Below are 13889 nucleotides of genomic sequence, written 5' to 3'. Positions count from 1 at the left end.
GCCTAAAATTATAATTTGTGCCAGCCTTGCTTTTACTGCATATATATATATATATATATATATATATATATATATATATATATATATATATATATATATATAGGATCACGTTAGCACTCTGCACTTTACTTGTCATTTTTGTGCAAAAGAGCAACAACATTATATCTGGCGGTCATTTTGATGACAGATTGCTAATGGTTTCAAAAACAGAGAGGACAATGTGGTTTGTACGTGGTTGGGGTGCAGGTGAAACCAGATGTCTAAGATTCAGTCCAAAGAAAACTTGAAAACTCATATTGTTACCAGGTAGTTTACAAGGTTATTCTTAGCAAGATAGAAACTAGCGTCAAGTAGTAGTAGTTGTTGTTGTTGTTGTTGTTGTTGTTGTTATTCAATGCTGATAGGATGCATGTTGTTGTGGTTTGATGACACCAGATTGAATTCAGTTCTGGCATGCTTCAGGATGAATGAACCAAATCAAACCAAATCAAATAGCCTTTATTGTCATTGTATAGTCAACTTTACAATACAATACAAATGTATCTATAAAGCGCATTTAAAAACAACAGACCAAAGTGCTGCACAACAATAAGCATTGAATTACAAAATACAGAATACAGACAGTTAACACAGATTTAAAGACAAGAATTCGGACCACAAAAGCAACCCTCTAACAGACAGAGACTTGGTAGGCCATGGAGAACAGATGGGCTTTTAAAAGAGATTTTAAAAACAGGCAGTGTATGGGGCCAGTCTGAACTGTAGGGGGAGCTCATTCCAGAGTTTGGGGGCCACAACAGCAAAGGCTCTGTCACCTCTCTGCTTTAGTCTCATTTTTGAGACATTCAGGAGCGATCTGTCCGTAGGAAACACAGGGGTGCAGAAGACTAGACAGGTAAGAGGGGGCCAACCCAGTAAGAGCCTTAAAAGTGAATAATACAGTCTTAAAATGAACGATACAGGGAGCCAGTGTAGGGACTTTAAGATTCGACTACTGTAGGACTTTCCAGCAGGTGTCTCACTTTTTAGTTTTGGTTTCATTTACATACTAGTCAGGACTGGTACGCCTTGCCGGTGAGTAGCTGCAGACTAGCATGGTTTATGTTTAAATATCATATGAGTGAGTGTATAATTTAATTCAGTAATTCTGGGTTTTGTGTTTATGTTTGCATTACAGGTTTACAACCTAATCAACGTCACTGTCACTGTTTACTTTTCTAATTAACGGCACTAATAAGCTAACGAGCGGTAGGCTATTGTAGTGTAACAGCTACCCAGTGTGTGGATGCTTATTGTGTATGTTGAGAAAATAAAAATCATAAAAGTGACTGGAGTTGTATCCGCCGTACCTTTCCCGATAACCCTTCCAGAGGGGAGTTTATTAAACTATAGAGGATAGATTAGTAAAAAATCTGGACAACTACGTTCTCCAGTTAGTAGTCGAGCAGCCACGGAGTCATGATATGTAAGACAGAGAGACACCAACAAGGAGGGCATTACAATAATCCAATCTAGTGGATAAATGCATGGATAACCCTCTCAAAATTATTGAAAGAAAGGAATGACTTAACCTTCCATAAAATCCTTAACTGACAAAAAAACAACTATACAAGGAAATTTGGAGTGCTGCTGCTTAAGGTGCATAATTAAAGCAATCACAACAACAAAACAAACATTATGAGTAAAACATTTAAAAATACGGTAGAACACTGAGCTTAAACAAGGACAAAAACAAGGACAAATACAGTGACTTAAGGCTTTTATACAGGCCATGGCACAGTGCCAGTTATTTCGGTACATTGCAGTTTGCTTAACATTGTGCTTATCCGGTCAAGTTATCAACACAGATGTCATGTATTACTCACTTACTCACACAGCTGAAACATCTTACCCAAGTGATCAAAATAGACACGAGTCTTGTACCTCAACTACACGAATACCTAAGTATAAGGTTTATGGTCACTTTACAAATGCTTACTGTGCAGAATTGCAAGGAATACATTCTAATAGATGCAATAAATGTGCTCGGGGAACATAATGGTCAGCTGGAGACATTGATACACACAGGTGTAAATGATGGTGTGTCTCATCTCTCAACTTGTGATCGGATTGATTTTAAAAGCAAATTTAAACAGGGTCTGTGTTGACAACATAGGACAGGTCCTTAGTGAGCTCATCAGATTCCATCAGATTTGTTTTGTTTTGAAATGAAGACAGACTAAAATCACTGGGTGCAAAACATATTTTATTGAAGTCGTAATTTTTGTAGCTTGTAAGAATTTTCTGCATCTTCATAGAAGCCTGATGCTTCCTCCGTCCCCCTTTACAATCCTCCTCCTCCCCCTCTTCCTCCTCCTGTGTACTGAGGTGTGGAGCTATGAGGCTCCTGAGGATAAGCAGGATGTGTTTGCTAGAAAAGCCTGTCCTGCTTTTTTGACCTTTAGTAACGTTGCCTACCTGGCTGGAGTCACTGTGGAGCTGCCCTGCCACTGCAAACCACAACAGGTAAGAGGAAAGACCGTAAAGTAAACACTTCTGATAAAAAGCAGCTGTCAGACTGAGGAAGGAAATTTGATGAGACTGCCCACCCCCCAAAACCCCTGTAGTTTAAACAAGAAGCATATTATGACCCATATTAACGTTTGTTGTTGGCAGAAACCTTGGCTGTTTTAGTATAAAGAACGACAAAGTCCGTGTAGTGAGGAGGTCAGGGGGCATGGACAGGTCAAATAAACACTTGACTTTTTACCCAAGAGACTGTTTGTGTCCTGTTAGAAACAAAAAGTCAACATTGATGCATTCAACTTCTCTAAGCTAGTTCAACTGACTACAACAACCTTTTCCTAGTTATTACACACTCTATATTTAATACTGACGCTTCTATATGATCTCCAAATGCAAACGAGTCCATCAGCAAGAATACTGACTTTTTTTATACAGTTATTCTTAATGCCTGTCACAGTGCTTTTGGGTTTGATTCTGGCGAAATCAGACATAATCATGCAGGTTATCCAGAACTTTCTTTGGCTCAGACTCCAATGGCCGAGCCGCTTTAGAGAGATACAGCTTCACTTGACCTCATTCACCTACAGTTGGAGCATCAGTGCATCAGACATCGGAGCGAAAAGCACCCTCTTCCCTGGAGTTTTGGCCCACTTCTTGGCAGTGTTGCCAACTTAGTGACTTAGTCACCAGATTTAGCGACTTTTTAGACCCCTCTAGCGACTCTTAGGGACTTTTTCTGGTATTATTGGAGACTTTTGGAGACTCGCTCTTACTCGTCTCAACGAGCCGCGGGGGCTGCCAGCGGCCCATCCCTCATCCCAGAGCACTCTCAAGCAGCCCAGTCCTCCCGCAGGAGTCTCTCTCAGCTGCAGTCACAGAGCTGGAGGGGATGTTAACCCCTTAGCGTCCAGTCTGCAAATCGCGCATGCCCGAAGCCGTCGTCATAGTCAGAGTGTCTCTTTTGGGTCAGTTTTGCCGGTCCCGAGGCAAAAGGAGGATGGTTGGAATTGTTACAGAAAACAGTGCACTTGCAGTTCTAAACATATTGAGGGTGTTTTTTTACTCACGTTTTGTCTTTCCCACTTTATTCCTATCTCCTACATCGCCCATTACAAGTACATGCACATGGTAAATTATGCAAATTAGGAGATGATGTAATTTAGCGACTTTTAGGACAGCCAATAGCTACTTGGCAACACTTCTTAATTAACAAGCTGTTAAGGTTCTTTCAGACAGTGAGTGGTTTTCTATGTTATAAACTGTGGCTGCGAGGCGTGACCCTACTTTTGATTCGGCACCAAACCACTCAGTTGAAAGCACATTTAATTAATTAGTTCATCCTTGGGACAAAGAACAAAAAAATCCTTTTAATTATCTTTGGTCCAAAACACTGTATTTAATAGCTTGTAGAGTGACATTAAAATGCTGCTTACATAAATGCATCAAAAATAATAATCTAATAATATATTTAAAATACATATAAACCAATCTGAATGGGTCCATTCGGCATAGTGAGTACTTTTACTTTTGATACTTTAAGTATATTTTGATTCTGATACTATTGTACTTTCACTTTCTTAAGTTTTGAATGCAGGACTTTTACTTGTAGTGGAGTAATTTCAGTACTTTTCATGAAATAAGCGATCTGGATACCTCCACCACTGCATCATAATGGAGAAGAAAGGTGATTTAAGTGACTGTGAAAATGGCATGAAACCACCAGAATCTGCTGATCTAACAAGCATCTCTAGGGTTTTCAGAGAATGGTTTGAAAAAGAGAAAATATCCAGTAAGCAGCAGTTCTCTGGGCCAGAGGTCAGAGGTCAGAGGAGAATGACCAGACTGGTTCAACAATAAGTCATTACAACCAAGGTCTGCAGAAGAGCAACATGATGGGTTACAGCAGCAGAAGACCACAGCACCACTTTATTAGGTATTACATACTTCACCTAATAAAGTGGCCAGTGAGTGTATATTCTCCTAGACCGAGGACCCAGGATGTGATCCTTACATCAAGTTAATACATGATTGAGTAAGTTTCGCTCATCAGAAAGAGCTGTTTATGTAATGCAATTATCACAACACAACAATGCAAGGAAACACTTGTCATCCTCCTTTTTGTTAAGTGTCTCTGCTGCTGCAATCCACAGCCTCTCGTACGCTGTTACAGGTAGGTGGGATTCATCGAAGACGGACAAATATGGAGAGGAAGAAATCGATCAGATGACTGGAGCTGGGTACAACAGAAGACAAAAGAGAGAATAAGAGAACATAATGGGTATTCTGCTTCCAAAACAAAGTGACTAAAATCTCAGTAAAGTCATTTGAGTCTCCTGGTTTCCCCCCGTGTGTGTTTCAGGTCCAATCAGTTGTGTGGTTCTTTAAAAATCATCTGGGTGGCTCCGAGGAGACCAGAGCCCTGACTGATCTCCATGGCAACAGGCTGCTGGACCCCAGCGGTGTCCCTCACAGCGGTGACCTGCGGAGCCGGTTCTCCATCCGTCTCTTCAGCCTGCTGATCTTCAGAGCGGGGCCCGGCGACTCCGGCGTCTACATCTGTGGTTCGGCGCACAAAGACTTCTTCTACGGTTACGACTTGGACGTCCAGGAGGCTCGGACGCTCAGCTTCACCCCGAGGTAACGAGACAGGCTTAATGATTTTGTTGGAAATCTGACATTAGAGCTGTCAAACTGACCCTGATGATGAATGTGTTATTTTACTGATAGAGAGAATTGATTTGCTGCTGTCAAGTGAGCATGCATCGACACCCAAAAGTCAATTTTGTATAGACATCCATAGCGTGCTGCTGCAGACGTTATGGAGATATCACATCATCACTTAAGACATATTCAATATTATACTATATTCACTGTTAACTGGTTCACATTTAACCTCCCACATGTTCATGCTGGTGGGTGAAAAGCAGAGAAAAGAGGCTTAACTTGGTTATAAAACATTGTTTACAACAGATTATTGCTAGACTGAAGTGTTTGGGTGAGAATGTCTCCAAATGGGCATCTTAAGTCCAATTCCTATTAGTTTTTAGAATTGTTTTTTTTCACGCACACAAAGCATGAGACATGTGTCCCCGCACATTTTCTTACATGTCAAGTCTATTTTTGTTGCTTTTAGTGAAGCGTTTTTTTGCATATACAGCTGTTTAAATCACACAAATATCCCTTTATTAACTGCATCTATGTTCATTTATCAGCGCTGCCAATCTGTCTGTGTTCCTCTTTCATTACACGCAGGTATATTAAGCATTAATATATGATCTATCAAGTAAATCAGTAATTTCAGTACATTTCCACCTGCTGAAGGTAGTTCAGCAAGCAGCTGTCCACTCATTTCCTGCAGACAGACATCAGAAACAAACAGACCGGGAACCTTAATTGATCAATGAACATGCACGTTAAATAAGTTCAATTCACACATATACAGAGGAATATTTGTGTGTTTTCAACAGCTGTCTGTGCAGCACCTCTTCACTTAACCCTTGTGTTGTCTTAGGGGTTAAAAAATGACCCGCCACTATGTTTAACAGCATAGGAAACCCCCTTAATGATCTTTTTCAACTTGAAATTCAATGACTTTTCCTAGAATGAGCCCAAGATGATAAAAAGTATTTAAACAGTAGTTCATATTTCCATAAAAGCTGTAATCCAACATTACAAATCTTGTTTTAGTAGTAATTTTTGACTCAGCACCCATTTTCATACCACAAAAAACATAAAAACCATGTATGCATGCTTGCTAAAGAATTATGTTTACACCTATGCAGTACCTGTAGCAATAAAAACAATTATGTTAGGTGTGTAAAAAATTAGTGGATTCCACTGATTTTTTCTAGTTTTTCTGCACTGTAAGAGGAAATTAGATATAGTCAATATTAACAAAGTTTGTGATGAGTGACAGGTTGTTTCTTCATGCAAAATAGATGTTATAGAAGTTTTAAAATTCAATCCAGCTGCTTTATTTAAGGGGTGAAGGCGGGTCAAGTGGTGCACACAGAAAGTTAAAACAAGTGTTAAATGCGTCCAGTGGGGTTTGCCAGTTAGTTTTATTCTGTAGAATGAAATAGCCACAATGAACCACTGATTAAAGCGATATAAATATGACGCTCACAGGCTCACTCTAGAAGTTACAAGCCAGGGAAGGAAAGACAGAGAAGGACCTGGCTCTGCTCGGCCTCTGTACCGGGTCTTCACCAGCTTCCGGCCCTGGTCGGTCTGCGACCGCTGCGGAGTGCTGGGGGAGCAGGTCCGCATCGGCCTCTGCTACATCCACTCCCTCTACCTGCACATACGCTACAGACGGGCCAATCAGACGGTGGCTTCGTGCGGCTCGGGGGCGGTGCCTCGGGCGTTCGGCCAACTTCAGCGTCGCAGCGCCGGAGCCAAGCTGGAGGTCAAAAGCTGTCAAGTCGCTTGTCAAACTCAGGCTCCTCCATCCTCCAAACTCCAGAATCTGATGGCTTTTCTTGGGTACAAGTAAGCACATAGATAAGTATATAGCAGTAGGTTTTTAAAGACAGCATGTGGAGCCAGTCGTCCATATGTTGAAGTAAAAAATGCTCCTCATGGTCAGGCCAGCTGCCATCGGTGTGAATCATAGACATGGCATCTGCATTGTAGGTCATAAAATTAGCAACATTTATCTTCTGGAGACCATGCATCTGGCCAGAAATTGTTTTGTTCTGCAAGTCGTTGTTGGAGTGACATATTTTGCTATGTCTAAGGTCGCTTTCACAACCCAAGTCTGTTTGGTTCGTCCGAATCAGAGTGAAATTGATACATTTGGTTAGTTTTGTATTGAGTCTGGTTTCTGTCACAGTGCAGAAATGTAAGCAGAAGAAATTTAAATAATATTTGAAGAGGGTCGTGTACGAAGGTGGAGGGCTGGAAATCTATTCACACTAGTATTTCTTATTGGTTGAAAAGTTGGTGGTGAAAAATGTAAACATGGAAATAATCAACGCAACATGGACCGAAACGCAAACTGAACACATTTTATTATCCATCCATCCATCCACTTTCTTCGGCTTATCCGGGGCCGGGTCGCGGGGGCAGCAGGATAAGCAGGGCATTCCAGACGTCCCTCTCCCCAACCACAACGTCCAGCTCCTCCTGGGGGACCCCGAGGCGTTCCCAGGCCAGGAGAGAGATATAATCCCTCCACCGTGTTCTGGGTCTTCCCCGGGGCCTCCTACCATTTTATTATACCGGCCGTAATCTGCTCTGGTGTTGAGACCAAACTAATGTAGAGAGAAATGCTCAGAATGAGTTCCTGTTGAGGCTCTGGGTCGTCAACAATTTATCGAGCCATTATTTCCGATGTGCATCGATCAGATAGCTGTAGAATCAGAGAAGACGAGCCTTGATGCTCCTACCACCATCTGCTTCTACCACCAAGGTAAATGTTAAATTATTTTGAGCAATATGTTGATAATTCTGCAATGGCAAATTAGCTTTAGCTCAATGGTAGCCTACAGAGTGTAACTGAAGGACGTATTATGTTCAGAGTGCAATTGAACCGCACTAGGGTCAACCGAGACCCCCTTTCACAACTGGTCTCTGACCGGTTGTTTTGGTCGGCACCAGAGTATGATCAGCATGTTCGCAAGCAACTAAATGAAACGTAACAAACCAACCAGAGTTCGATTGAAACAGCCTCAGTTGATTACTACCAGCAGATCCACTTTGGACTATATTTCAAATTCAGTTGAAAATAATGATCAGTTATTAAATAACAATATATTTTCTTGTCCACATGTCAGGTGTAATGAATCCCTGTTTCTGTGCTGTAGTTCTGTCTCCCCAGTGTTCTACCTGAACCACCCTGCGGACCGGGTCCTGACCCTGGGCTGTCCCGGGGCTCGGCCCGACATGGCTGTAGCCTGGGACCGAGGATCTGAACCCATCTATCGTTCCGAACGCTCTACAGGTCGTAACCTCAGCGCCACGACCAAAAGGCTGCTGATAGACACCGGACACCACCTGGTGTTCAATCCTGCAAAAATCCATGACTCAGGTACCAACATGTGTGTACTGGAAAAGTAACTACAGGTGCATCTCAATAAATTAGAATAACATAGAAAATTTTATTCATGTCAGTAATTCAATTCAAAAAGTGGAAATAACACATTATTCCAGCTCATTTGTTTTTTATTCCAAGTTGTTTAATTTGTGACCCAGGTGTCTACTACTGCTGGCTGCAGGGTCGGCGGGCCGCTGAGATCCATCTGCTCGTTTACGTCCATCTGGGGCGAAGACAGTCAGTGACGTCACATCCTGACTTCCCCGCAGCTCTGAAGACTGTGTTCAGCTGTTACGCTGTCATGACAGCTACATTTTGCCTGCTGGTGTTCGGAAGAGCTGGAATCAGACACCTCAGAGACACCGGAGACACACATGTAGATTAAACTAATTTAAGTGTTACCTGAATAAATACTTTAAAATCATGCTGGTGAAATTGTTATACCTTAAAATGCACCCATTTAAACCATAAGAAAGTCTTAATAAGGTAGTTTTGGTGTAAAATATGTAATATGCAGGTAAGGTTCAAATGATCAGCTGCTCTATCACTTGAACAACTGAAGCTAAGGCCTAGTCCACACGTACACAAGTAGTTTTAGAGCATGAAACCACATAAGAACTATGATTCTGCCCCCTTTTATTGAGAATTAGGGGTTGTGTGCAGTGGACATTGAGGGGGAGATAGCAGGTCAACAATTAATGCCCCATAAAAGTGATGTATCCCATCTGAAAGCTGGGGATCTTAAGATTAATTTGGGATGCACTGTGTTGTTTTGGTCATATATTGCTAATAAATTGACTAAGTCAATTACTTAAACCTATTAAGGTGAACAAGGGTTCAGAACATCAATTGATGGCTTTCTAGAGTCCATTTGACTGTTTAGGGACCCCATGATGTACTAATATAATAGACATGTGTGTTATCATAATAAAGCATGTAAGAGAACACTTGTGGGAACCCATAAAAAGCATTTTCATCCATAAATTATAACGTCAGAGGTCAGAGGATCGCTTTGAAAATCGCAATGCTAAATTACCTAGCAAATAAATAGCTTAAGTTCCCAGAGTCAGAACTAAACATGGCAAGGCAGCGTTCAGTTTTTATGCTCCACATATCTGGAACAAACTCCAAGAAAACACAAGATCTGCTGCAACTCTCAACTCTTTTAAATCAAGACTAAAGACTTCTGTTTGCCACTGCCTTTACTGCACTGTAACTTTTATACTGCACTGTAACTTTTATTAGCTCGCTTTCAATTTTAAAATTTAATATTTGAATATATTTTTGTGTTTTTTACATTTCTGACCTAAACATGGAGAGGCAGCGTTGGGCCTTTATGCTCCACATATCTGGAACAAACTCCCAGAAAACTGCACTTTAGAGATGCCACTGTTTCCTAAAAAGGCTAGAGCACCCAGATAGGTTGAGGGATTCCTTTCATTTAGCGATGTGAGTAGAGAATTTGATATTTTTAAATAATTTCTTTATCAGCTTGCTTTCAATTTTAAAATGTTATATTTGAATGTACATAAATATGTTTTCCTGAATATTTTATCTGCTTGTTTTTAGTCTATATTTTTTTTATTTGAATGTCATGTCTCTTTTAAATTATTTTCATGTTTTGTGTAAAGCATTTGAATTGCCCTGTTGCTGAAAGGTGCTTTACGAGTAAACTTGCCTTGCCTTGCCTAACTTTGCAACGTTTTGCCAACCTCCAAACAAGATACCCTGACATGCTTGGTACCAATGGATTCCTTGGTTCTTATGTTTCATATGACATCAATATCTTCTCTGTAAGAAACATGAAGCCCACTATACCACCTCCTACCAGCTGAGAGAGAACAGAGAGATAGACATTTTGATAAAAGGAAAATAGTAGGAGAACAGAAACCACAAAATGTCAGCTTGAGCGGTTGATGAAATATAAATGAGAGATGGTTCAGTTGATCAGAACCAATTATTTTTTATTAAATCTGCCCAAAATACAGATGGAAATTAAAAGATTTCATCCTTAATATTTAACTGTTTATATTCACATAGTTTTTTTTGTTCATCTTTTTTTGTGTACAGTGCTTCACAAATGTATCATAAAAAAGAGAAAACATGAATATTTTAGAAATCTTTCAAAACCTTCTTTAAAACTAAAAAATGTTATTGTTATTTATTTGGCAAATAATAAACTGAATTCACCTTTTCATAGCCAGATTTGAGTCTGAGAAGTAGAGAGTAGTAGAAGACATAAATAACTATATAATTATATAATTTGACATCTTAATCAAGAAATAATAATGTGCTTTACTATCTTTTTTTGTAAAACAGTAAATTAAAAATGTATGTTTAACAATAATAAATATTTTAGCATTAAAAATATCACTTTGATTAAAGAGCTTCTACACTGCAAAAAAAGAAAAGTTGGGTGAACTCAAAATTTTTGAGTTTGCTCAAGTCTGAATACAGATTTTTGTCAACTCAACTGTAAGTTGTACTAACTTATAACTTTACATTGTAATAACATTTAATCCTTACTTCTGCAATGTGCTGAATTGGCACGATTGTAACAGCGCTATGAAATGTCAGCTAATGTTGCGACCACAATTTTGAGTTAGCGTTGATATGCTAATGGCTACTCTTGTAGCTGTGACAAGCAGTGCCGCTAGCATCAGTTAGCCGCTAGCATCAGTTAGCCGCTAGCTTTCGCTAATGACCGAATTTCACCGCTTTCCCGCATTTCACAACAAAGAAATACGAGTTAGTAGAACTAGTGTCCCTTGTTTTGAACCCCAACTTAAAGATATAAGTAACAACAACTCACAAACTTCCTTTGTTGTTCTAACTTACATTATTGCCCTAAATGTCAATAATTTATATTTCCAGTTTTACCAACTTAAATCACTGTTTTAGGCCAAAGGCTAATTTAGGCTTTTTTGCAGTGTACATACAGGTGTACAGGTGTTTACCATTACAGAAACATAAAAAATTATCTTGGTAATTACAAATGCTGTTAATTTAGGGTGGTCTAATACACTTGTTAAGCCCTGAACATTGTTATGTGTCTTAACTTCACTTAAAGAAAGAAATGCATGTGCAAACGGTCCTTTTGGATTTTTTTGTTGCCAAGTCTATACTTGACGAGAAGCAGACTTGGATTGACTGTAATGGCTTGTAGCACCTGGAGTTCTGTAGCACCTGCAGGTGTTGAAGTGTCTGGTGAAAACCTTGGTGCGGCATCATAGGAGAGATGTCTGGCTGCGAGACAGAGGGGGCATCAGATGTGTGTCCTCATTAAGAAGTCTCTCCACCCTGAGAGCCAGAGAGACGAACACAGAGACACTTGTCCCTCCACAGCTGTGTCCTCCTCTTCAGTCCCCCTCCTGCTCTCCATCTTTCTGCCTCAGCATCTCTCAATCAACTCAGTGTTCAGCCTCCAGCAAACAGACTGATGCTTCAGGCCTCCATCAGGTTCCCACACGCTGCTTTTATTCATTGAAGAAGAAAAATCAAGCCCAGAGACTTTTTATACTCAGTGAAACTACCAGCAGAATGAGCCTGAATTAGGCTGTTAGCCTTCAATCAGCTAAAGCAGTGGTTCTCAAACTATTTCTACTGTCAGGACCCCTTTGAAGGAAGAAAAACTTTAGGGGCCGCCCCAACCCCAACAAGATTGAGGTGGTGATTTTGCACGTGATTCATTTGAAGACTGGTGCAAACTGGACGCTGAGGGGTTAACATCCCCTGCTCTACTGACTGCAGCTGGGAGAGACTGCTGCAGTCAGTAGAGCAGATTTCAGAAAGATTTCAATTTAGCATTGCTTTTCTCATCGATCATTATTGACACCATTTTCAGAGCAGCGGGTAGTATGAGCTCCTCTGCAATCATGGGTGGTTTCTCACACACAATTCTGTATTGGGGGGGGGGGGGGGGGGGGTCACAGATGGGTTGCCAACCAGGTCTCTCTCCTGGTATTTAAGAGCATTGGTCAGTCAGGTTTTATATTGTTACTTTTTACCCTTCTAAAACCCCACACAATTTTATACCCGCAACACTAACCACACAAAGGTAAAGGCTCAGGGTATTCCTTTTATAATACCCAGAACCTCAACAAACAATAAAAGCACAAAAGCAATCTTTGTTAAAGAAAAATGTATTCACCAACACAAAGTCCAACAGTTCATCACATTATTCATTTATAGTTCATTTCTTTGTTTTTTTCAGTTAGTTAGTTCAGGTATACAATAATGGACAACAAAAAGAGAGAGGAAAAAAACCCTCTGTACCTTTAAATGAAAACCTCCTCAAGAGAAAAAAAAAAAAAAAAACATTTTTTTCCGGAGAAACACAAAACCAACGTAGAAGAAAAAAAACTTTGTCAGCGAAAAGAAAAACAATGCAGTACCTTAAACCTTTTTAGGAATCTTATCCAGTGGACAAGATGCCAGCCACAGAGGAAATCCGCTCCGGGAAAACTACCGGTATCCAGGGACAAGGTAACGTTAGGTTTCGGCCGTTAGTGGGAGAACGAGGCGCATGAAGATTAAGCTATTCCACTGCCTCTATCCTACTAACCTTGGGAGCTCCGACGTTTTCAACCGGCAACAGGCAACCGGCATCCGCCATGACAGAGAGAGACGGGGATTTAAGAACTCCCGCCATTTACGCCAGGGTGAATCAGCGCCGCACACATCTCTAGTGGGTGGATATGAGGGCGTGGACAGGCTGGCTGTCACAGTATTTGACCTTATAAGACGCCAGTTGTGATTTGTTGTTGACACATGCAGTTTGTTTTAAGCAGTGTTTTAAGCATACGGTATTCATTTAGTTTCCTCTTGAAAAACTCGAGTGGCTTACTGATGTGACTGGAGTGTACAGTCTCTAAGTGTCTCTTCAGCTTGTTAGGTTTCATACTGTCCGCTGCCAGTGTGTAAATCCAAGAGTGAGATACGCCTCCTCATATTTTCTCTTCATGGTTTTTGGTGGTGAATCATTGTTCACATTAGCCGACATTAGGCGTGTTTCCACTGAGTACTTTTTGGAAAGTGTTTTGGCACCGCCCACTAGTTAGTTCCCCCCGGCCTCTGTTCCCATACAGGTACTTTTGTAGTGGCAAACCCATGGAGTGTGAATGTGACAACAGACCAACGCGGGAACCAGTGTTGTCAACTTAGCAAGATCTGTCTCTATATTTAGCCACTGTTCAGACCCCTTAAGCGACTCTTTTTTAAAAGAGCGACTAACGACAAGTGACTTTTTCTGGTGATGTTGGAGACTTTTGGAGACTCGTTCCTATTGTTCTTAACAAGTAGCAGGCACCGTCCCAAAGCACTCACAAGCGGCCCAGTCCTCCCGCAG

General features: G+C 40.8%; 1 protein-coding gene across 2 annotated transcripts; it reads left to right on the top strand.

Annotated features, from left to right (window-relative positions):
* Positions 1-2241: 2241 nt before the first annotated feature.
* Positions 2242-8966, top strand: LOC131972022 (Ig-like V-type domain-containing protein FAM187A). Of its 2 annotated transcripts, none has more exons than XM_059333742.1 (5): positions 2242-2505; positions 4865-5142; positions 6634-6996; positions 8313-8536; positions 8701-8966. In XM_059333742.1, exons 1-5 carry the CDS (start codon positions 2305-2307, stop codon positions 8925-8927), a joined length of 1293 nt encoding a protein of 430 aa, XP_059189725.1. In that variant the 5' UTR covers positions 2242-2304; the 3' UTR covers positions 8928-8966. The 2 variants fall into 2 exon arrangements, with proteins under 2 accessions (XP_059189725.1, XP_059189726.1); XM_059333743.1 differs by having other exon boundaries at positions 8313-8571; positions 8701-8827.
* Positions 8967-13889: the final 4923 nt, after the last annotated feature.

This window comes from Centropristis striata, chromosome 5 (genome assembly GCF_030273125.1).
Source record: "Centropristis striata isolate RG_2023a ecotype Rhode Island chromosome 5, C.striata_1.0, whole genome shotgun sequence".
NCBI classification, from domain to species: Eukaryota; Metazoa; Chordata; class Actinopteri; order Perciformes; family Serranidae; genus Centropristis; species Centropristis striata.
Note: the sequence above shows the minus strand (reverse complement) of the source record. Positions and strands in the feature narration are given on the sequence as shown.

Coding starts and splice junctions, on each gene's coding strand:
- LOC131972022 (XM_059333742.1), top strand. CDS start 2,305: ATGCTTCCTCCGTCCCCCTTTACAATCCTCCTCCTCCCCCTCTTCCTC. Junction 2,506..4,864: donor GCCACTGCAAACCACAACAG/GTAAGAGGAAAG, acceptor TGTGTGTTTCAG/GTCCAATCAGTTGTGTGGTT. Junction 8,537..8,700: donor TGCAAAAATCCATGACTCAG/GTACCAACATGT, acceptor TTTGTGACCCAG/GTGTCTACTACTGCTGGCTG.